At 37.6% G+C, this 25,655-nt stretch overlaps 1 protein-coding gene across 3 annotated transcripts in view; it reads right to left on the reverse strand.

Moving 5' to 3' along the window:
• The window catches only part of CTNND2 (catenin delta 2), a 698,912-nt gene that overhangs the window by 558,837 nt on the left and 114,420 nt on the right, over positions 1-25,655 (reverse strand). For all 3 annotated transcript variants that reach the window (XM_076330343.1, XM_076330344.1, XM_076330346.1), the window contains exon 2: positions 14,460-14,593. In XM_076330343.1, coding sequence (XP_076186458.1) covers positions 14,460-14,593 — 134 coding nt within the window. The remainder of the gene's footprint in view (positions 1-14,459; positions 14,594-25,655) is intronic.

A 25,655-nucleotide genomic window follows, 5' to 3' on the forward strand; every position in this document is an offset into this window, starting at 1 on the left:
ATACATCCACTTTCTCTAAACAGTCCCTAACCTGTGGCTCCTCCATGTTGCTGTCCCTTGTCTGGGAACAGTTAAAAAAAAACATGGGAAATTTCTGCCTTTTCCGTGTTGTCCACCATTAGTTTGCCTCCAGCATTCATCCATGGACCCACATTTCCCTGAGTTCCCTCAGGGAAATACTTGCAGAATCCTTTCCTGTTACTTTATCCCCCAAGTTCAGCTCCAAATAGGCTTTGGCCTTCCTGATTTCAGTTTGCCTTCTCCAGAAATAATGAAGGAGAAATTAAAGTTACCATATGAAGCACTCTCCAGCAGAATTGCATTCAACTTCTAGATCAGAATATACATAAGGTTAGAAACCAAAATCTGTATCCTTTGAAGGAATGGTGTAGGCTTTTCCTTCACTGTCATAAGGCATTGCATGTTGAAACTTTCATCCAGCAGGGAATGCAGATGACAGATTCCTGAAAAGTCTCAGGAAGCTTTGCAGAAAAAGAAACGAAAACAGATGAGTTTTTCCCTACTATAAAATAACTAATATGCCATAAAAAAAGAATACAGCTGTTGATGATCTTTTTAATTCACTTATTAAAGTGAATGGAATTAAGTAAGCTTTCTCGTACTATGCTTTTCAGTAATGAATAGAAACATTTTGAACTTTGCACGGTACTGTATTATCTAAAGCAATTAATCTTGAACTCCAGCGAAAAAAGGTAGTATTAGACCACAACTGCACGGACACATTGACTCCCTAATTTGATGACTCCTTCAAGTACACACTGAGAAAACAAATGCTAAGTATAAACACACTCAACTAGGAAGGAATATGTCAATAATATTCAAATTAAAATCAGAATTATTTTAATTTAAGTAACTTGTGCATCTTTGTCAATATTAATACAATCCTTTTCAATGTTAACCTGAAGATTCACACTTTTCTTAAGTCAGTCCATTCAACCCTCACTTACCACAATCACTGATGAGAGGAAGAACCTGTATGCCTATTTCTCCCTTTTCAAGTAATGCTGATTATTAATGCAGATTAGGGATCGGAAAAGACAACTGAAAAACACATTCAAACCAAAGTTCGACAAAACAGAAAGCTTCACAAATATCGAAAATACTGAACAGAAGAGATGATACAAATTAATATGCTTTTATTCTTCTCTGTATGCATGCATTTGCACTGCTGTGCTAAAAGGAGCCATTGACTGTATTCATACATGCATGAACTATGCAAACAGTGCAGGTATGGCAATAATGACCATGTATATTAACAACACAAGATTCATGAAACAGTAATATATTTTCTTTTAAAATATTGTACCAAATGAACCAGAAAAACATTAACACCTATTATCATATGACATCTTCACATCAGGGAAGGCTTGTAATGAGAAGGATCATATGCTATTAGAACAACTAACAGTGAAAAAAATTAAAATAGCAAACATTCAGGTGCCTAAGTTAGACCCATAGAAAAGCTTGCGTATTTTTTCCCTTTAACAGTTGGCCTCAAAAGATATTACCTATGCCTATAAATCTTGTTTTATAACTACAGACTAACTACCTTTTTAAATAAAAGGCAACAAAAAAACCCATCAAGGGACACTATATACCATTCAAATTTACAGTAAGAAACCATAAAGTAGCTCTTTGCATGATCACAGATAAACTGAGAGGGAGTAGAAACAGTTGTCAACACAAGAAAATCAGAAGCTAAACTGTATGTGGTAGGGAAAACTGAGAAGTGTAAGCTTCACATGAAACTCATCATAGATTAAAAGGGGAGGGAACACAGTGGTTTCTGTTCAGACTAAACTGATGACAACCAGACAGATTTCTTTCAATTGTTTTATTCCCAATGCATAAAGGAAATGCAACTAGGTACGGTCTTCACAAACCAAAGTCCGCTACAACTACCTGACAGTGGCAATTCTCTCTCTCTCACACAGAAACAATCTAGCAAGGTTTTAAGTATTGGACAATTTCTCATGCCAAATAAGGGAATACAGCTGCATATCACCCACACACCACTCATGCAGAAAGTACTTTTCCATTTGTACATATTTTTTTAGACATTTGTGGAATAAACTGTAGTTCACTTTCTAACATTAAATGAAAAGACCTTAGTGGACTTATCACCAGCTTTTAAATATTCACCGATTACTAAAGAAATACGTGTATGTATTTGAGTCACTAACTTAGCTTAGCTCTTCTGCATTTAGGTAGGCATCACTGTAGCATATGCCATCAATGAATTTATATTTCTGTGTCTGACAGTGAATCTGGCACATAAAAGTACAGCACCAGTAGCAATGCTGATTCATATCAGCCAACAGGCACTGCGTCAAACCTCAGTTTGAGTGGCTATCAAATTTATTACGGACAACTGCCCATTTTCTACAGTCCATCATCCAGCCTCAGCATGAAAAACCTCTAAAGGGGATGCTGGTGCTGCAAGTAAGCTGTGGGGTACTTACAAATCTTTATAGACCGCAGTGGGGAAAAGTCACTGTTATGTACACCTTTTACAATGCTTTTCAACCCCGATATGCATCACAGTGGTACATCCAGTCCTACTTTCAGAGACAGAGGCATTTACTTAGTGTTATACCCGGTTTTGTAATACATTTTTCTGCATACAGAAAGGGCGTGGGATGAAACTACACTGTTAATTTAACCTCAAGAATTTATTCACTATTTAAATAAGGCTTTAAAGCCTACTAGAGAATGTGAAAGCAGGAATAAAATGGTTATTTTACAGGTGCAGCAGCAAACATAGTGGTCAAAGGTTTCAGAAAGGTGCCCATGCACATGTTGCAGCCAGAGCTGCACCCAACTCCCTTCCTGTGGTTGTAGCCATAGAGAAAACACAACCTATCACAGGTTTTTCCATGCCTGAAAATCTTTAGCCAGTAGAACAGCATCTGGGAGCTGGACCAGAAGGCTGCCTTACATTGTGGCAGAAATGCACACTGGTTGGTTGGTCCCTGCCACAACTTGTGCCAAACTAACAAACAAAAACCTAATCCAAAGAATGATCTATTTTCACAGTACAGGTTACTGAAAACATATAGTAAGAGGAACAGTATCCCCTATTTTCTGTGACTTGGAACAAACAGAACAGCATAAACTGTGTTGGAACAGGTTTTCATATGCAAGCACTGCTTTGTGAAATAAAAATAGAAGTTTTAAAAAATAAATTTTAAAAAAAAAGATAGTTTAAAGGGTCCGTTTTTCCCCTCCAAACAAAATTAGTAATCCTGTGTTAATTCAAAATTATTCCATTCTGGAATGTCAAAATTTTGAAGAAATCAATTCATTAAAAATTCTTATGCTACTGGTTCACAGAAGAATGCAATAAACCTTCCGTTTTATCAAACCTAGTATAAAACTGAGAATTTTCAAGTGAATCTGCTGACTTACTATCAAGAATCAAGCCTATTTATAGTGTCAGATGCACTTACCCTCAAGTGCTCTGTCAACAAAAGCTTCAAATAATGACCTAGATTGACAATGAAGAGAACAAAGATGGATGTAACTATGTACAGGAAAGATAGTATTGGGGGGGGGGGAGGGGGGGGGAAGGGGGGAAGAAATCCTCAACTACTTTGAAAAAGAAAAACAGTATTTTCCAGGGGTACCATTTGTAACACCTGAAGCACAGATGTATTTCAGTCTACACTAAAAATATAAACAGGATTTTACTAAGATGTGTTGCTGTGCTGGAATGGTGAAAAAAATGGTGAAAAAATCATTTACCAGTTCCAAGGCAGCATACAGTACAATTCTTAAATACACCTACTTACATCAAGACTCTGAAGACTATGAAATACATAGAAGTGAAAAGATAAAGTCAGAAAATTTTTCCATTCTGCTTTTTTTTTTCCCCTTTATTTTTCACTGAAAAATTTTGTTGAAAAATGCTTAGCAATGTGAACATAAACTACAAGACTTCCTAGATGAAGAGGCCGGTAATGGTATACAAAACGCTCCATTTAAATCTTAATTACACAGCCAGGCACATAATTGCACTGTGTTACTGTTGGGGTAGATGGATAATCGTGACCATGGGATAACACTGCAACATGAATTGCGGGTTAGAGTGATGGAATACCACACTAACCAGCAAAATGTCATTCCAGATTAATCAGATCGTTATTACTGGAGGGCGCTAGATACCCAAGGAAGGAAAGCTCAACACAGACAGGTACTAGTTATGCCTAAGAGATGGGACTGTCTGAAAAATGTAAAGAATAATGCTTTATGAGGACTCAAGGTAAAACAAATGTGGCAACTGAAGGAACAGAGATGAAATTTGAGAAGTATGGCTCTCATTTTGAAACAACTAAGGAAATAGACCTCAAGCAGCTATTTGCTATATGACCATCCAGACCAAAGAAATTGAGGGAATACTACTAGAAATAGAAATACTACTTTGTGTGCTGTCAAGTAGATAACCAGTGGCGGTTTTTCACTTACAAAAGCTGGTGTCACAAGTTAAATTCACTCAAAACAGTGAATTTCTGCACATGAGAAAACAAGGTATCATACTACATTATGCAAAATAAGGGGACAAAGGGCTGTGACTGATCAAAGACACCCCTGCCTCACGCAGGCCCCCACACCCACTTGTACACCCACAATGAAGGAATGCTCTGAAGAAATAAATGGAGGCTACATGACCTGAAGGCTCAGGGGAGAATAATGACATAATTGATCACAACTGTTGAAAAGGAAGCCAAACTCATCTCAATGCAAAAGGAAACCCAAGGGTGCCTTTGTTTTAGACAAACTGACGATAACAGCCAAGTATTTCAACCGTTTGCCTAACTGCCTGTCCCTGAATGAAAGGAATGCAGACCCAGAGCAAATCAAAACCAGTTTTAGGGGTGCTTCTGGGTAAAATAACATAACTTCTATACGTATTGGATCTGCTTAGAAATTATGATCCTATAACTGTAATCAAGAGTATCTTTTACTCATGTTAAGTGTATTTAGCTTATTGTTTTATACTTCTCTGTAGAGTCCAATCATTCCCTCAGCAAGTGACTTTGCCTGCCGTGATTCCACTGACAATTAGTGACTGATGAAGCCGCAGTGCAGCAGCACGGACTGGAGGCAAGTGGGCTGAGCTGGGATACACCTCCCACGAGAGGAGCCTCGCTCCCCAGCGGTTGCTAGCCTTGAGCTCCCGTAGGACAGCTCACTCTGCTGGGCTCAGAGAGCGATGGAGGAAGGAGTATGTTCCCCATCGTGGAGCTTGCTGGATAGCTTTATATGAACTATATGGAGCACTTAATGAACGAAGTAATGGCTCAGCTTTGTACCAAGTTTGCAAGACCTCAGGACTGAGCCTCGCCAGGCTCTCTCTGTCCAAACTTTTCTCGACCTGCCTGCAGTTTTGTTTTACTTGGTTTAGCTGTAACAGCAATTTTTGTAATTGAGCAGGTGCATGTGGCTAATTTGTTACAACCATAATTTATACAGATGGAAGTATCAAGCAGTCATTCTGTGTAGAGCAAGGTATTTAACGTCACTAACATGATGAGATACAGGCCTGGCATGATAGCAGTGGCCTTCAGCAGTGAAGGCAGAGTAGCACAGTACAGACATGAATGGAAAAGAGATGAGCCACCAACTTGGCACTGGAGACCCCACGGCTATAAACAACTCAGCCAGACCAGCATGGGGAGTGTATATGTGGTTAAGCCCAATATAAAAACCAAACAATAAACAGAAGAGCTCTGAAGGCAGCTGTGGGCTTCAGCTGACTTCAACACACACATTCCTTTCTGGTGACTGGGGGATGCTCAGCATCATGATGGTGAGCATATTCAAGATAATGAGATTCACTTTGATATTGTGTCAATTGTATATTGCATTCACTATACTCAGCTAAGTGTAATTTCTAATTCAATTGTGATGTGAGTGCATTGTTGTGTCACTGTGCTAAATCATAATCCCCTGTAATTGCAACTTCAAATTCATTAAACTTTGTACTATATATTAAGCCCTCCACATGTGCAATATCTAAAAGAACATGGTCAAAGAGTATTGCAGTATGACAAGGTCTCAACAACAAAAAAAGGTAACATCCTAGAAAAGAGATTTCAAAAATCAAGCCGCCAGCATCTTATCATATCTACCCCTTAAATTAAAAAAAAACCCAAACCAAAAAAAACACAACCAAAAAACCACCACAAAGCAAACCAAACAAAAAACCACCGAACACCAAAAAAACTTCCAATGAAATCATTTACAAAATAAAAAGGAGAAAAAAAACTCTTTGGGCCTCAGGACTTGGATTTGCTGTTTGCATAGAAATGGAAAATGTATGTATAAAGAGTAGCAGGGAACCCATGCAAAAAGTCTGGCTCCGCTGTTGTACATGTTATAGGTTGTACTTGTAAAGCCTCCCTCCAAAACAAAGTGAGTGATCGTCTACCAAAAATGCAATGTTAACCTTGAGGGGGAAAAGAATTATGAATTAAGCGATTAATTTGTGCAGAACTTTACTACGAATCTTCAATTTTTTTTAAAGGTTAATGTCTTTTGCTGGCCTTTTATCCCTTCACACTGGAAAGGTTCTCAACAGAGGCAACTATAGAATAAGTTTCTGTCACTGGAAATTTTGGAGATAAATACCTCGTTTTCACCACAGAGGAGGAAAAAAAGGCAAAGTACATGCTACACACTGTTAAAATCAATTTATTGCGTGATTCTAAACTGGTTTAATGTTATCTTAAGTACGTAACTCACAGCCAAAGTTAAGCTTATTTGGGTAGTAATGTACTTTGACTCTCAGGTGTAGATTTAAGTTTAAACTTAGTTTAGCATTTGCTGGGTTCCAGTTTTCTTGTTTGGGGATAAACAGAATTGTAACGTATTTTATCAAAGCGTAACATGCATAGCATTCAACTACCCGTTAAGCAGTTTTTTCTAGGAATACAAAAGATTTAAATTACCCACAGAAAGATACAGTTCCATTTAGCAGTAAATGCATCAGGAGTAGAAAATGCCATCATGTGAGAAAACATACAGAAACAGATGGGAAAACACAAGTTTTCAAAATGACATAAAAGGAACAAAAATTGCTAAAACAATGACGAAAATTAAATCTCCTTCAAAAATCCCTTTCAAAACTGAAGTTGTAAGAACAAGCTGCATGAAAAGTACTGGCAAGACAAGTTAAAGGAGAAGGGTCACTGTGGAATCTGGAGAGTGCTTTTATAGTGTTTGTCCTTATCTCTAGAGAAGAGAAGACAGAAGTAGTAAAAACAATCACTAATTGAAGTGTTCACAGTTTGGTCTTTTAACAGGACTTTCTTTTCTCTGTAGAAGAGGTATGCTGTTTTTGAAAGCCATGGGCCTCACAGCTTCATATACTTTCTATGCAAACGAAAATTACTATTGATGGATATTGCTTAATTCAAGCATAGAAAGAGAAAAATACTGGAAATGGGTAAGATAGCTAAGTCTCAGGAACATAAAGTATACAGAAACATGATTGTGACTTCCTTTTAGACAAGGAAGTGGGGCAGAGTTGGGGGGGACACACCCAAAACCTCCGCTCCCCTGTACATTTAAATAGGGATGTTACGCTGGACTTTCTGACTCAATTCTAAATACTACAAAGAAGTTGACTAAACCCATGGTTTGAAGTATATTTTTACAGCAGCTGTGCTAAAAAGCCCAATCCTTGAAAACAAGTTGGCAAACTGATCCAACCGCCCTTCACCAAAAAAGAAAACAACACACTCAACATTCCGTAATACAGAGCTGCCTTATCTTTTCGGACGGTTATTTCCAACTCACTCCACTCCCCAGCAGCATTCCCCACACGGCCGTGTAAGTCCACGTTTGTCGGTACAGCAGAGGGAGCTGTGTCAGCACAGGGAAAAGCACAACTTGACTAGCCACTTCTAACTATTTTAAGTTTATTTAGATCTCCCTCTCAAGTGACTTTAAGGTGAGATCAAGAATCTATTCCACTATGCTGGTTAAAAGACTTGGGTTTAGGTGTGAAAATATTTTACATTTTAAAAAGCCCCAATGAATGATACCAGAGAAAAAGAAATCAATGATGTTAAAATGTTACAAATGTAATATGTTAAAATGTTAGAAATTTAATATACTAAAATTTAAACGCTATTGAAATTGAGATCAATATTACTATTTTCTTAGCCTATCTTTATTCCAAGTTTGAAATTGTTCCGCTAATGGCAAAAAAAATAAGTTAAGGCAGAAGCGCTTGTGGATCAGCAGAAGTGTGTTCATCTACTGGCTGCATGATAAGAAAGGATATTTTGCCTTTCTTTATGATGGCCTTTAGTAGTGCTTTAAATTAGCATTAGACTGAGTTGTCACTAAGTGGCATTCTACCCAGCTTCTCTGAAATTCTTGGCTTTGAACTACTAATTTTTCAACATTACTTTAAGTCAAAATAGCATCGTATTTATCTCTAATTTTATTCTGGTAATTGGCATTTTCTTCCCTCTCTTCAAAGATGGTTTTGCTGGGAGGATATATCCTCTCAATACTCTTCTATCTGACTAAATCTTCACAGAAGCCTTTCCACTCCCAGCTCATTTCAAACAATCCCAAAAATGAGTATTTTGGATTACCACCACATCCTTTTATCAGTGAAGTAATTTTTAGTTTCTTCACACTGCATCTACTATGACTACTGCATTTTTGGCATGACTTACAGGATACGGGGTTCTGAATAGGAATTACTTGTCTAGGTCTCCATTCTTGTAAACTGCCATTTCCTGAGAAGCACAACGTGAATACGCTCACAGCTGCTCCAAAGAGCTGTCTGAAACCAGTCCCAGACTAAATCAAGAACTTGAGAATCCTATAGAGCAGGGCGTATAGTAAGTATATTAAATTATGTCTTTCTTCACCAGCCACTGTGATGACGCTCTTCAAAACTTCTCCACTCAACTCCCCATTTCCAGTAGTAGAATTGTACATCTTGAAAGCAATCCCCATCAACTTGACGATGTACCTGGGAAGCACTAGCTGTACTCACAAAGCTTCGTACTTCCATAATATGTTGGTCCATCCAGCAACTTAGAAGTACGGTATCCACTGTATAGACTGGTGCTACTCAAAACATATCATGCAGCCAAGTCTAGTTCTTATCTAAAATCAATATATTAATGAAAAATCTTAATGAAATCTTAATATTAATGAAAATAAAAGATGGCAGAAAGGAAGAGGAATATCTCTCTGGAACATTTTAAAACCTCATTGGAAACAAGGGAGTCCTATAACTAAGGAAGTTAATATATTGACGTGCTACTTAGAGAGAAGATGACAGAAATACATATTAATTGAATATAATTAGCATGGGTCTGAAATAGAGCTGCTAAAACTTTTAAAGGCAGAGAGACAGAGCCTGATGTTTGAGGGGAAGCAATACATGAATATATCATAATTGAACCTATTTAGAAAAGCTACAGAATACTTAAGGTTACTAGAATAATTACTGGTTCCTATAAGGCAAGAATGAGATTTTACTTTGGTGAATATTATGTATTACAATACAGCATGCATTATATTAGGGAAAACAGCTGCAAAAGTCATTCTGTGATCAGACTTGGGGCCCAATACTTGGATGACTGTACGAAGTGCCGTGACGTGCTAGTCAGACTACATGATTTCACAAGTCTCTTCTGGCCTTAAAACCTTAAAAAATAGTCTGAATTGAAACATCCATCTAGATATGTGATTTTGTTCTAAAACTTCAATCATGATATAAAGACATGGGAAAAACAATCTGGCAGAGCCAAGAAAAGAAATTAAGTCTTTCAACTTCTACAGCCATTTCTATCTGCAGTTTTGCTTACATATACATATATAAGATGTGCATGACATACATAACCCTGTTTCCAAAGAGTACTAACACCTAGTATACAAGTTCACTTAAGTCATGTATATTATCCTTATTTAATACTGACATGCATTACAATGCTTAACCATTATTACTCTGTACGTGTTTTTTAGTCTAGTTTTAACCACAATTTCTTGACAAACGAGTAGCTTTAATGGGAAAATTGGTAAATATTTAAAAGTAACAGAAGTTACTTTAGAAAAAATGTAAGTCTTACAAAGCCAGGATGTTTTTAACCCTAAAGATGACACTCTCATTCTTGTTTTAACAAAAAAAAAAAAAAGTTAACAGCAACCATCTCAAAGCCAAAGACTTATGTTTTCTCTGGAATCAGCATTTCAGCACTATGATTTAAAGAATGTATTAATCAATCATTTATTTAAACAGCGTGAGAAATATTCCAAAAGTCTTAGAAGCCTAAGCTTTTTCTGGAGAGAGGGGGAAAGACAGGCATCTGGAAATAAGTATCTTTATTTGAAATAAGTAGATTTAAAAAGGATTCAAAAGAAATATTAAACATTACACAACTTGTTCTTTGCATAAGTTTTCTGAAAGGCAAAGAGCTGTTCTCTGAAAGAGGCTACTACTAAGATGGTAAAGGAAACTAGAGTCACTAGGAAACTAAAACAAATGTATGATACCGTTTCTGAGTTGAATGTAGTTGTCAGTGCTTCAAGATGGATCTCACTCTTAGGAAATTATTTTCTCTCATGTTCTCCAAGGGTTTTTATTAAAAAATTCTGCCAAAACAAGCCTCTGCTAGGTTATTGTCACTACATTCCTCCTCAGCCTCCAAGGGAGCACTTTCTGTATGCCAAGAACCAAAGTACTGTGAACCACGTGTGTCTGGAGACTTCCAGGAAAAGCATCAGCTTTACTACATATTTACTCAAAAGGTTCTCCAGCAGCTATTTCTACCTTCAAAACAGCATTATCAATAGCTCTCTTCCCAGGCATTTTTTTAACACTGAGTGCGATCAGAAGTCTCTTGCACAGGTGGAAATTCCCAATCAGAAACATAGCATGCTTTTTGCAGAAGAAATAATTGTATCTACCACATATGTTCTCACAAATCATAGAGTCCTGATATCTCACTTTGTTTGCTGAAGAATTTTTCCCATATTTACAGATACAAATGCAGATGACAAAGCAGAAACAGAAATGGCTTTATGTTTTCCAAAACCTGTGAAGCATTGGGCCGTATGTGTTTGCCAGTATATCTTAAAAAAATCCTTCTTCATACAGATATTTAATGACATTTTATACAGCATGGAAAACTGAAACTATTTGTCTAGTGGTTTAACACTACTGGATGATTTCCCTTTAAAGAACTTGATTCTGACTGTCTAAAACCAAACAACCAACCAAGCACACACACACACACACACAAAAAACCCAACAGCTTTCACTTTCGCAGAAGTTATTAACCCTTCCTCTTCATGGGGACAGCTTGAAAACACATAAGCCAAAGTTCACTGCCTGGAACCTCACGATTTCTTAGACATACGGTGTACGATTCTGACTTCCCCTCCAGCAATGCCTGCTGACCTTAAAAAAGTTAGCAGCAAGGGGAAGCAAATGGATTCATATTCTTTATCCATCACTTTTTCTCAGTTGCATCTCAGAAGTCTGAAACCCGAAAGTGATTAAGCAGGCTTGTCCAGAGGTAAAACACAAATGAAATGGCTTATACATTAAAGCAAGGAGTTCAGTATTTGAATTTCCTAAAATCAACCTAAGTTCTCAACAACAAAATGCAGGCTTCAATTTCTATTTTGACAGAAATCCTCACCTTGAAAAGCACGTGGCTAAATCTTCCGATCCAGTCATAACCAGCATGAATGCCACTTTACATCTGACATATCGAGCACAATTTTTTAGACCAAATATAAATTTATTAGACCCAATAAATCTGTTCCTCAAAATAGGACAGCACAGGGATATGTGTTCTTCAAACTAAGCACAGCAAAGCTTCAGATTTTCTGAATAAATCAAATTTCCTACGTGAAACATAAATAAGTAGAGCAAATAAATACAACATCTATGACTTCTTCTCTGTGTCTTCTTTCACATATCCTGCCCTCTTCAAAGACTGCAAGCACCTATTACAGCCATCAATACCATAAATCCCGCAGTTTACCCTGTTTCAGTCACTCAAAGATACTGTTCTAGTTATTTCATGAGAAGTAACACACGAAGCTGCCACAAGTGTTCCAAGAGAATTAAAAAAAGGAAACTTTTTAAAGTTAAGCATCAGCACAGATGAAGAAAACGTAACATATTTGATTCATCGAAACATACCTTGATTACGAACTCAATCATCTTTTTCTTTATTAGCAGTACTTTTGAATAATTGTCTGTGTTCGTATTTCTAAAACTCTAGGTATATTTTCAGCTACAGTCAAAGGGCACATAAAGCAAAATCACATACCACACAGTAAAGTAATTCATTCCTTCTTCTAAAAAGCAGAGGGCTACCCATCTGAACAGTCAATTAGAAACTTACTTCATTTACTCCCCTAATCAGAATCAGTGTAATGCATTTCATCTGCCTGAAGCACGGGATGGTCGAAACACACAATATTGTGGGGAATAGAAAAAGCCCAAAAGCAGGTTTGGGTTTTTTTGGGTTTGGGTTTTTTTTTTTCCCTTTCAAATCTTTACTACAAAATAAAAAAAGAATATTGGAGTTACATGGCTTTCCCAGTAGTGAGTGTGGCTGAATATAAATGTGTGCCATTAAGCCAAATTTACTAAAGTCACCATATACTTTAAAGGAATGCATTCAGATCCCCCAAAAAAAACCACCCCGAAAGTCAGTCTCATTTTTGAGCTTAATACAGTCTTCCAGCTCCAAGACAGGTCTAACTAGAGATCACCTGTCAAGAAAGAAGTTTACTTAACAGAACACCTGTGAAATTTTGGGACCCTGTACCACAATAATTCAAGAGATGATTTTGTTAGTCAGCAGTACCTTAGGTTAGCTGGCTAGGCTGTTCTTGGTGATAAGGGAATGCAGAAGTCCTTTATTACAGGCTCCTTTTTGCTGTGGTTCACAGGAATCAAAAATATCTTTGCTAATATTTTACCACTTAAAATCCTTTTCGTCTAGTGGATTCAGCATCAATTCCCTCTAGTACTCAATTCACTGATTTATGGGGGTGGGAGGTTCAGTTGCAAAATACATGAGCAGGTATAAACTAGCAATATCATCACAAAACCCAATAACAGAGAAGAACTCTCACTATTCAGTACTGTGTTTCACATTCTAACAGGCAGATGCAGCATATCTTCTACCTATATAACTTCCCTGTATATTTTTTTAACATCAGAGAGTCAAAAGCTAAGGCAGGTATTTTTCTTCAAAATAATACTGTAACACAGGCTGAAACACTGATACACGCGCAAGTAATGCTATCGTCCCGGAAGATAATATGCATACAAACATCTAAACCACAGGTAGTTCTAATACAACAACGTGCCATAAATCTTAAGACAAAACTCCACGTTATAACCTTTCTTTCTTGCACTCCTCTTTTCAGAACCAGAAAATATGACTAACCTTTAACACCCAAAAGAGAGAACTGGTACATATCAAAAACAAAAAATGAAGAGCAAGGTTGCAATTTTTATAAAAGCTCGATGACTCAACAGCTAGTACTCCAATGGTCTTAGATATCATAAGCTGAATTCATGCATTAATTTTACTAAAGAAGCAGTGAATGTCTTAGGCAGGGAAAGATCACTATTTTATAATTGGAGAACCAATTTAGACATCTTCAGCAAGGAGAAAGCTGACTAAAAGCAGCTATCTTTTAATGTCTGCCTTTGGGATACCTGTTGCTGCTGTTGAGCCAAATGAGGTAGTCACGGAGACCAGGTGTTTTCATGAACTGGAATATTAATCATCTCCTGATGTACAAAGAGGCGGTAAGCAAAATCTCAGACAGTCAGCCCACAAAAATTTACATTAAAATGTCCAAACCTGTCTTACTAGAATCGAGCAGAGAATCACACTAAAAACCTTTCTTTCAAAAATTTCTAATACTTTTGGTTTTAATCATCCAAGGCTGAAAGCCTCTGTCCCTACCCAATTCTCTAAAATAATCTCACATCAAGTTTTACACAAAAAAAAACCCAAAACATGTATATGTTAAACTTTAAAATCCTAGGATTCTTATAAATCCTTTTAACTAAAAAGTCTAGGATAACACATCTTCTCCACAACTACTCATTTGTCTATAGTTCATATATGCCATGCCTACATGCTGTAACTCCACATGCAGACTGCCAGCAAGAAAAGGAGAGAGCTCTGAAAACCACCATTGACAGTAAAGAGTGAAAGTGGAGAATAAAATGAACAATTCAATTAAATTATATTAAATTTATTGTAGGATAGCACATGGAAGTATACTAAGACAGGAAGAAATACTTAATATTCTTTGCAATATGCATTTGTAAATAAAATTATTCAGATACCACCTATGAAACCTTTGTAAAAAAACCACTAAATTATATTATTGTTTTCTAGCCTGCGGATGCAGCAGTTGCATACCTGTTCTTTAACTGAAGCTAGAATGGCAGAGGTTGTCTCAGTCTCAGAGCCATCGCCATTGGATGTGTTCAACACAGGACTAAGGGAACTTGTCTTGTCAGAAGACGAGGGCTGGTCTGGAACAGGCATAGTTTCTGCAGTTTATGGAAAAACAAAACAATGATTTTGTTATTAGAAACCTGATACGTATCAGAAATCATATGTGTATAAGAATAATAATACTAATTTAAGGAAAAAATTGTAAACACGCTTCTGTTCTGTAATATAGAATTAATATATCACTTATTTAAAACTAAAACTAGTTCTAAATTAATTATAAAACAAAATATTAACTGATCTCCCAGTCTTACTCCAAAATATTCACCACAGTACATTTGGAGAGGATTCAAATCATTTACAGCTGCGATTTTTGTATACTATTCCAGTGGCAGCATCCAACATGAAATTACAGTATCATGAAAGTAATGAATCATGAAATGCTTTGCAAACAGAAAACCAACAAATGATACATGAGAGAAATATAAAACATCTAATGTTTACTTTCTAACGTGCATGATTATTTAGTATGTATTATATTTTAAGCCTAGGTAACTAACTTCACCTTTCTTCTAGTCTAGAAGGTGATTTTGATAGCATTTTATCAGAGTATTTTTGAGAAAAACAGCACACCAGTTGTTATGTCATTTTTGAGACCTGTTACAAAAAACAAAGATTCTTAGCACTTGAAGGAATTTCTAGTATTCTTTTTGAGAGAGGAAAATGGTGGTGGTGACTGTGGAAAGATTTATCTTTCTGAAGGCAAAGCTATGGTGTAGCATCTCTGTTTAAATGTCACAACAGGCACATCTCTGCAGGCAAGTTGTGCCACATTCCACCAGCAAAGGAGCAGAGAGGCAGCTTGCACGGTTATGCACAGGAGAGTTAGGATAAGATCACGTTCATGTGGGAGCTGGCCAGAATTATTCTGTCAAAGAGAACTGGCCCACAGGCTGCCAGCTGGACAGCCCTCCTAAAGAGCAGCAGGGATATTCAGAGGGATGTCATCAGAGGGGTCACATGTGCATAGCACTCGCCATTCACATCAATGGAAAAACTCCTGCCTTGGCTCCATTCTGCTTTTCAAAGCCCATGTTTTTATAAAATAGAACTTTTTCTGGAAGAAATAAGAAGTCTGAAAAGAGTGGGAAAGGGTAGTTGGTAAAAGCAAATATAAAAATCAAGACACAGAGCAAGCATCCCCGCACCAGTTTTCCATGGAAATTAGGTCTCTAAAATGAGGGGAGATGACATTCTATAAAGCTTTGGCTCTGAAGCCACAGTGCTGCCCAAGAACACTCATTCAGTCCAGCTGGGTAGCCTTTTCCAAAAGCTTCCTGAAGCTCAGGACACTGGCATACATACGCAGGACAAAAACATGAAAATACAGATCAGTCATAAAAAAAAGTGATTTATTTCTCATAAGAGAAGTCTCCCTAAATCTCAGGCTAGATTAGTTTATATATTGAAGCATGAGATTATATATCATTTTAATTAAAGAAGCTACATATTTTCATACAGCTCACTTTTTGTAAGCAAATCACTGAAAGCACTAAATAACAGATCTTTGGCTCTGGCAATGTCCTTGCTCCAGATACATACACTATTTGAAGCTCATCTTTAAAAACTCAGATGATATATATACCTGTCTCCTTCTATCACAAGTACAAGTACACCATACAAAACTTCTACATTATTCCAATACATCAATCTAAAAGGACTTCTGAATTATATTTTCTCATTTTCTGAAACAAAGGAACCAGCTTCTATTATAACAAGTTACCTAGTTTGTGGCATACAATTAAAGGTGCTACTCTCTTGTAAAGTACCACAGAAGAGACATGGACACACATACATTTACAGGTTTGTTCTATTATCTTACTTTCAAACAATCTAATTATTTTCTTTTTTTACTAAATTATTAATTGCATTATCATAACAGAAAGCAAAGTCATTTTCTTTTTGGTATTGCAATTTACCTGAAAAAATACAAATGGCCAAATAGTTCATTTTATAGAGCTGTATTTGCAGAAAACACTGGAGTGCAATGCTCCTCACTATCAACCCCATAGCCTGTAAAGTCCAGCTGAAAATTGTGCACAGGAACGAAAGAGACCACAGGATTCAGGAACATGAGTCAGGACACGTGAAGCAGTCCTACCGTCCTTGCAGACACTCGCTCTGGGCAGTGGGGAGCCATGCTTCCCAGTTGGGGCGGCTCACCAGGGAGACATGTGGAACTACAACAGCATGAGGCACAAAGAACTGCCTCCCCAAGACTGCACTGGGTTGGGAAGAAACACCAGAGCTGTGAATGAGGCACCTGCTAAATAATTTCAGGCACACTGGCTGAGAGTAGCTCCCCTGCTGCAGGATTGCTTTCTCTGCAGTTGAGAAGCTTCTTGGAAAAAGCCCCTTTGTCTGCTTAGCTCGTCCTCGTGCTCCTCCAGGGCTGCCTGACCCCCGGCAGGGAGACTCTGCTGAACCGGCCTTTCCATAAACACTAGCCTGAGGAGGCAAAACCCAGCAAACTAAACAAGACTAGGTGTCAAGAACTCCTTGGTCCTGCTCCCATCTCCGCAAGTAACTGTCATTTGAGGTCCATTTAAGTTTTCCTCTTCACCCGAAAAATTAAGAGGACTTATCCTGCTCCCCCCATCCCCAGCTCCCTACCACAGCACATGGCGTGTGGTAATGGGCCTGACTGGGAAGACACAAACACCACCTGGAAGGCCTCTGGCTGCAGTCAAGTAGACCTGCATTTCCCTATTGCACCTCTCTGTATTGGGTAAAAAGTCAGGGTTTTGGTAGTGTGCGTTTGGGGTGGGGGGTGCTGCAGGGCTGACCTGTGTCGGAGAACCTCACCCATCACCTCACCGAAGGGACCAAGTCTAACATGTAACGAGGGGATGTGACACCAGGACGGGGAGAGGTGTCTTCTCTGCGTGTTCATTTAATTGGTTGTCTTCTTTATTTCTCAATACCAAAATCAGTAATTTAAAGCTTACCTTAATTGGCAATATATCTAATTAAGTGAAATTCCCCGACTCAAAGACTGGTTTTGGCCTGTGACACCCCCTAAGAGCAAATCCAAATGAGGCCCACTGAGGCATGGTGGGTTTCTGTTGCTGTTAGGTTTTCAGGAAGATAGAGGGAAATGAGCCTGCCTGAGTTGCTGGAAAAAATTTATCTGCCACACAAAATGCTTGCCCTAGCACAAACACACACTCCAAAATATTTAAAGTGTATTTGAGAGGGACAGCAAGGCCGCACGGTTGATGGGGAAGCCGCTCAGTGACCAAAAGGATGCTACCGATAAGACAACACCAGTTTCTGTGTGTTCAAAACAATTACATCCATGCGATACAGGCAGCAACTGCCTGCTGCTATTCTGAACTTATTTTGGGACTGTATTCAACTTCTGTAAATTTTAATTTTTAGGCTGTAAGTTTTTGTAAACACTTTGTTTCCACCAAAGAACACTTCAAAAACTGCTTTAGTAATCTACAATTTTGCAAGTATCAGTTTACATGGGGAAAAAAAAATCTGATTACACAACCAACTGCTGCAATAAACTGTACTTGCTTCAAATAGGCTCAAAATCTGGACAGAACAGTAGCTAATATTCTACAACCACTGCATGTTTCCAGGATTTTGTTTTTTTTTTAAAATATAGATCTTGGGGGGGGGTGGGGGGTGGGGGGGGGTGTGTAAAAAAAAGGCACGCTGCATGTCCTCTTCATCTAGAAACAGAGAAATCACAAGAAGTGTCCCTGACATTAAAAGTAATGTTTTGTGCACCTATTAAAATATTTCTTCTGGACAGAGAATATATTTTCTTACATCTACCTCATTAGTTTAGTTTATTACTATAGTTGTTCGAGGGGGAAAGATTGCAGCCAACTGCACTTATTAAGCTAGTATCATTGAATCTACAGCATGATGTCATCCAGCTGAGCTGTTTACATTCTATATTTTAACATCTTTTCATTACATAAATTAATATGAGAAATACCATACAGAAAGCAAACACAGGATGAGTTTTCAAAAGCAACAGAGAAGCCCCTGTACCAAAGGTAGTTATATTAAAAAAATCATACATGAATCAGCAATAGTGTTTCAACAGCGAATACCAACACAGCAAAGGCCCGCATTTGCACTAGTCCATCTGCTCAGAATAGGTGTACCTTTTAATTTAAACTTGGTCTTCAATATAAGAAATTGGACATTCTCAGGTTTTAATGGGACTTAAAACTGCCAGTACCATAGAATTACAGAAAATAAGGCTGAAATGGGCCTCCAAGCCCCCAGACCACTACCAAATCTCTAGACAAGGCAGATTTTTTTCCTAAGTTGTTCTGGATATTTAATACGCATAACCAGTCCTTCACAGCTTCCCTCGCTGCAGCCTCCCATGGCTGCCTCCCTCTGTTGGGGCTCCACCACCCTTACCAGTAGAAAACTTGCTTTAGTGTTTAGTATAATACATTTAAGCTTAGTGTTTCCAGCATGGGCACAAAAACCTAATTATTCCATCATTCCTCTTCAAAAAAGCATTATCCCATATGATGATGGCCACTGTACCTTTCCTTCTGCTCTGGCTTCTCTTCTCTAGAAAAGCTACCCCAATTCTTTTTATTTTTCCTCTTAAAATATGCTGGCTGATAGCCTTTTAACCCACACTCCCGGGAGCTTAGCACTAAAAACAAAAGGAAAATTAGAGCAAGTATGAGAAGAAAAATAAAAATTAGGCAGCTTAACAGAGTACACCACAGCTGAATAACTACAACACAAAGTAAATCTGCTGCATTTAATTTCCACAACAGCAACAGTATTTCCTATCAGTGTCACAAAAATACAAATGAGATTCTGTAAGTCAGAGCATATACATGCTCCTGAGAGAATCAAATTAAAATCTTAGATGATCATAGATAGATGAACAGGAAAAATACTACCAGCCTTTTGGGAACATACTGGGAAGTCAGACATAAATAATTCATGGATTCCCGTACTCCACAGCGCTGGAAAAATTGTATCTGGAGTTTGACCCTTTTTTTGTTGTTGTTGCTGTCTTTCTAAGAGCATCTAAAAACTCTACCTCACTTTAACGGAAAAACAAACAAACAACCCACCCTACAAATCCAAACAAAATCATCCTCTCCCCATGTATCAGGTGCAGGTGCCCAGGCGCTGGCAGCCGGGGCGGCCCCTGTGAGGAGCGGCCAGGGCTGCCCCGTGCCGGACACAGCTGGTTCCAGCCGGCTCCAACGGCCCCACCGCTGGTTTTGACTTTAACAAGAAAAGTAGACAGCAGAAATGGCTTGGGGGTTTTTGTTTGGTTTTGTTTTTTTTAAATCTTGTGACAACATGGATTCCTGGAGAGAGAGATACAATCTATGGTTGCGTACACTATACAACTACAATCTACAGCTGACAACTACCATGGTCACCATCTCATAAGCCAATGAAAGTCATATAGAACATCATCAGGTTAAGATCCCTGTTAAATCACTATTAAGTACAGTGATGGAAGTATTTTAAAAAATTGATTGGACAAAATAAGAAACAGAAGGAAAAAAACCAACAAGAATCTATACAACTATGGAAAACCAGTATGATAAACATCATAAAAGTAAAGCGAAAGTATGTAACTGAATTCCAGTTTATTGTCTGGAACACTGATGGGCAAACACTGCTTAGTGCGCAGCTGAATCAAAAGAAACTCAATAGCTTACGTGGGTACACCGGTTACTTTAACTCCCCATCAAAATAACTTCAGCAACACTTCTTTATTCTTCACTACCTACATATATAGTTCCATGATCCATAACCAGCTGCCAGGCATCCATCTCATTCAGTATAGCAACTGATTTCAACAAAAAAATGTTTTTCTTGTTTCGCTTTTTGTTGTTGGTTTTGTTTTTAAGCTTTTTGGCCTTTACCACTTTGTAAAAGTTGAATAAAATCAATCAACAGAATTAAAAATTATTTAACATCATTAAGAAAGCCACTACAGAAAACTAATTTCTTTGGAAAAGCACGTTAAAAATCACTTTTGTCATGTAACTACTTATCAAAAACTTAAAATCTGACCTGAGTCCTACTAGAAGCATTACTCCTAAGATAAACAGGACAGAGAGGGTCAGCAGGTTGGTTCTTGACTCAGAAGATCAGTAAAAAATAAGCTACTTCTGAGACAGTTAAACCCCACTTCTCTCTGAACTCAAGCTGTGTCTTTTGCAGTTCAAATACAGATATTCGTACCTCCTCTTGTTAAGGCACCTTCTTGATGGAAAGGCACACACTTCCATTCCAGCACGAAAGGTACACTGTAGTAATACTTACAAACCCCCCCAAACTATCACTATGCAAAATTCACAGAATTTCAGTGAAAAAGCTGTTTCTAAACAAACATTTTTGCGATGCATGGAACCTTACCATGATAAGGTCATAAGTCTCAGAGAGACTGACCATCAGTAAAAATGATATTATTTTCATTTTTCTAGCTAAGGACTTAAAAAACAACACAACAAAAAAAAATACAAAGGATAGATTATTTCAAGATGGTCTTTTTCAAAGAGCTGAAATAGGAATACCACACGTTCAAAGTAATTGCACTTTTTCAAATGACTCACTGATTTTCACTGTTAAATTATATTTATGGTATCAGCTCATAAAATTTAAGGGGGAAAAGGGAAGAGGGAGAGGACCTCTTTTTTAAAGCTACCTTCTACACACACTAAAAAAATAAGAGGTTTCACTAACTTTTAAATGCTTACTCAAACTAAGCATTCAATGTAAATTTCAAAATTATTTTTTAATTTCTCTTGCATTTCTTTTGAACATCTGCAACTTTGCTTTTTCCAGTGAGTTCTTGGGACTCTTCTGGGACACAGCACTTAGGTTGGTAGCCCTTTCTTGGCCCGGTAGCCCGTTCTTGGCCCCATTAAATTCTATTCAAACATAAATGAATGATGAGGTGGTCTACATATCTAATTCCTTTCTTATAGATGCATCATGGACATTTTAGCAACATGTAAAAAAAAATTGATACAAATCTTTATGACTAGGTCCCACAAATGTCTAGCAACAGTAGTAACATGACATTCAGAACTGGGAAATAAAAGATTGCAAGACCACATTCCTTCTGTGACCCTTGGGATGGCAGTGGATGCTGGATGGCGGACACCCTTCCTTGTAGCAGGATTTCATGCCTTCTCTGAGGTATACAACCAACTTAGCTAGTCACAAGGTCAAATTGCAAAAGTCTGTTCAGGCTCAACTCAGGCACAGAGGTACATACACAATACACAGAGGTACATTCTACGCTATACATAAAACCTTAGGTAAAACAAAATATTTATATGATTTATAAATGCAGATGAAAATGGTCTTGTCAGATGCTGTGGTTTCACTTGAAAGTTTAATTTTGCACACACACTTTTAATCATACTGGGCAGGGATTTACTAAGTAGGGAACTAACAAGGTGTAGCCATGAAGAAGTCACCGGTGAAAGCATTTTGGTGGCATAGTTCACCAGTGACATGTTGCCACTCCTCAGATGGGGTGGCTGCATCTACCTTTCAATGATCATATTCTCCTCCTCCTCCACATCAGAAATAGTATGCTTCATTCACTGCATCCATGTAGAACACTGAAAAAAACCCCTAGAACTGAAAAAGCAGCAGCAGCAACTGAGCATTTAATTCCTTTTCCAACTTAAATGGCACTGTTTTAACAGGTTCTTTTATAACTTATGCTTAAAGAAAAAGGGAATATTGCTTAAAGAGGCAGACTTTTATTTTTAAATATTAGATTGATATTCCTTTAAAAGTCACTTTGTTAATGCTGTTTACATAGTCTAATGTTACATCACTCTTTCATAGGTAGAAAGTGTAGATAGGTTAAACAAAACAAAACAATCAAACAAACAAACAAAGAAAAACCAGCTCCACAATGTCTGGAAATCTATGGAAAAAGCCAAGTTATCCACTGCACTGGCAACTGCATCAAAATCAGTGGAATCAGAAAATCCAAATATGTTTCTTTAATTAAAAAGAGATTGCAGTAAGGGATATGTGCTCCCCAGTGGGTTTTCCCTGTACAATGAACTATTAATCAGTGAGAGCATTCATTATAAAAGTGTAAGTCATGCTGTCTTACTGCACAGCAATCAAATTTGGCTTGTTACTGAGCTAATCTGGAGAACCATGAATGACACTGAAGTAGCCTTGGATAAGAACCAATCACTTAAAATAATCCAATATGCAATTATGCATCTAGAAATATTTTTTGCTTCCTTTCCTCTACCTTAGATATGCTGTATAGAGATTACAGCATGACTACCATTTAATAATATGCATTTCTATTGTTCCTATTAAAGTTGCTCTTACTTTTTTGCTGTCATTTCAAAATTATGGGGACTTAATGTAAAATGAAAATACTTGAATTTATTTATTTTTTACCTAAAACTGCATGTTTATGGCTACACTGAAATTTACTGTTTATAATTTCAGTAACTCATATCAATATTTCAGAAGCAAGGCCTAATGCTGATCCTGTTTCTAGCTGTTTTTAATTAAGAAATAAATACATAAAATACTCCAATGTTCTTCAGTATAATAATTGCATGATTGCCATAGGGAACCTCTATCTCTCCCTGTGTATATGAACAACAGTTGTTATTTGAAAGCCTACAGTTGTGAACAGCTCCAACACACTAGCTTCTAACAACTGTGGTAAGCCAAAAAAAAAGAAACAGGTTTGGCACTGTATCTATGAACATGAAAACCACCAGCTTTCATGACATTCATCGAGTCATTCTGATAAGCTAAGAATTCAGCGGGTGTAAGTTAGGAGCCAGAACAATATAGAATACAATAGCCTTGGCAGCTCTTGCAAATTATTATCTATATCACAAGTAATTTCTGGTGCAGATATGGAGGAAAAAAATACCCCAAAATAATAATTCTCGTTATTACATTTTGTAAAGTCAATTCAAACATTATCACATACGTATGACTATGGGACTAACCAAGATGTTTACAGTAGGTTTTTGGAATAAAATCCCAACTGGAAGAAGTAGAAATTGGCACTGCTTGAGAATTTAGACATGCAAGGTATCAGCTTCAACAGAAGGATGACCTATTGTATTCCTTCGGTAATGTCAAACTATGGAGGTGATTGAAGGCTGAGACACCATTGGCTCTAGGCAGCAGGATACATATCTACTAATATTACATTAAACTTTTCTGCAATGAAGCTGAATCCTTCAGCAGCGAGACAGGGTAGGAAGTCTGTAAAGATGGGCCTTCCCTTCTCCTGCACACGTAACCTTTGAAACTGTAGATTGTCTTTACTGTCCTATCTTTGCTGACAGTTTGATACAATTTGTGGCTGGGTATGTATTCTTAAAAATAGGTTGATAATCTCTTGAGTCAACGGGAAGATAAGAAAATCTGCCAGACCCTGCCAAATACCTCGAAAAGGAAAATTCCTTCTGATTGCCTAAGTAGTTATCACAACATCCTAAAGCATGTATCTCCTATGTTGAAATTACTAGATGGGAAAACAGATTAATTAAAGGAGAGATTATATCTTAAAGACCTTTGCAAAGGCTTACGCTCAATTAGGGATCAGGGATATGAGGGATCAAGTCAGCACTCTTCTTATTCTAGCTAACCCATCACAGGGGCTTTCCGAAGAGCAAGGGCTCTGTTTTATTTCTGGGACTGTCCTTTGTCTGTAGACCCATTCAGTTCCCTGTTCACTAAGACAGGTGAGCTCCCTCTTGTCTTCTTTTGTGACTTGAACTGTTGCATTCTCAGTTATTTCAACCATACTATTTAGGTATTTAGGGCCTCTAAGTGGATGAAAAAAGAATCCTCTGGTTTTAAATTTCAGGCAAAGTAGTGTTTCAGTAAAACGTAAATTTCCCTTTTTTTTCTTCTGCTCTTTGCAGAAGTGTGACAGAAGATATAAAAGATCCCAACTGTCACAGTAAAGGACAAAGGCAACCATATTTTAAAATTTCACTGGAGAAGCTAATTGGCAAACTTCCCCCAACACTTTCCTCAACTTATCCTACCCTAAAGTCCTACAGATAAATATGTAATATCTAAAATGGAAACGACAATTGTTACCATGTATGCAGCCAGTATATATGAAACTTTCAATTCCCTTCTCTTCCACAGATGCCTGACTCAAAAAGGCTTTTCCTGAAACAGTCCAAAGACTACAGCTCAATGGGAAAAAAGTTTCTTCCTCAGCAACTCTCTACTCCTGCCCTGAGTCTGATTAAAACATCTCTCTTTTCCTGCTCTCCAAAGAGGAAGCAAAATGAAGGGTCTTATGCACATGGTAGCCAATATGAGGTCTCTGCAGGCTGCATCAAATATTTTCCTATCGCTATCTACATTACCCAGTGTCAGAATGCTGGAAGCCATATGAAACCTGAAGTCTTGCCTACAGCTTAAGCCATCTGCAACGCTTCCAAACTTTTTAGTTCAATATGATCCTGCTAAGTACTGTTTTGCTCAATTAATATATCATAAAATAAGGCAGTATTGCTTTTTTCTATAATATTTAAAATTTCAAGTACTTTGAATTATTGTACAGCCTTCCTCCTTAAAATCAAAAACATTCCTAAAACATTCCCAACTATTTTAGCAGGATAACTCAGAAGTGCTTACGAGAGAAAAGCTACAGCATTTGGCCCAAAGGGCTTTGAAAAAAAGGCAATAGAAAGATGGCCCAATTGTACATCCCTTGCTTTTTTTCTCTTGAACTTGAGTCAGCACCAATGCTGGGTGCACGAAGACTTAAAGATCAGACCCAAACCACGAAGACACCACTGTGTCAGTTAACTGCCCGCAGCCCCCTTCTCTGTCAATATATCATAGCAACTGAATAAGTGATTAATCAGGACATGCTGGCTTGAAACATGTTCCTACTTCATTGGCAGTGAAACCACCTACCTAATCTGTAAGAATTTACCCTAACCAGCTAGCATACACCCTCTGAGAACTGAGCAACCTCCTAAAATTCGTATGAAAATATTTCACAGCTGGAGTCAGCAACACGATCACAAAGAGAAACCAACATAAAAATTCATACTCCTGCCAGTATTTTAAAGATCTCAGCATGAAGACTTACAATAA

This window comes from Aptenodytes patagonicus, chromosome 2 (genome assembly GCF_965638725.1).
Source record: "Aptenodytes patagonicus chromosome 2, bAptPat1.pri.cur, whole genome shotgun sequence".
NCBI classification, from domain to species: domain Eukaryota; kingdom Metazoa; phylum Chordata; class Aves; order Sphenisciformes; family Spheniscidae; genus Aptenodytes; species Aptenodytes patagonicus.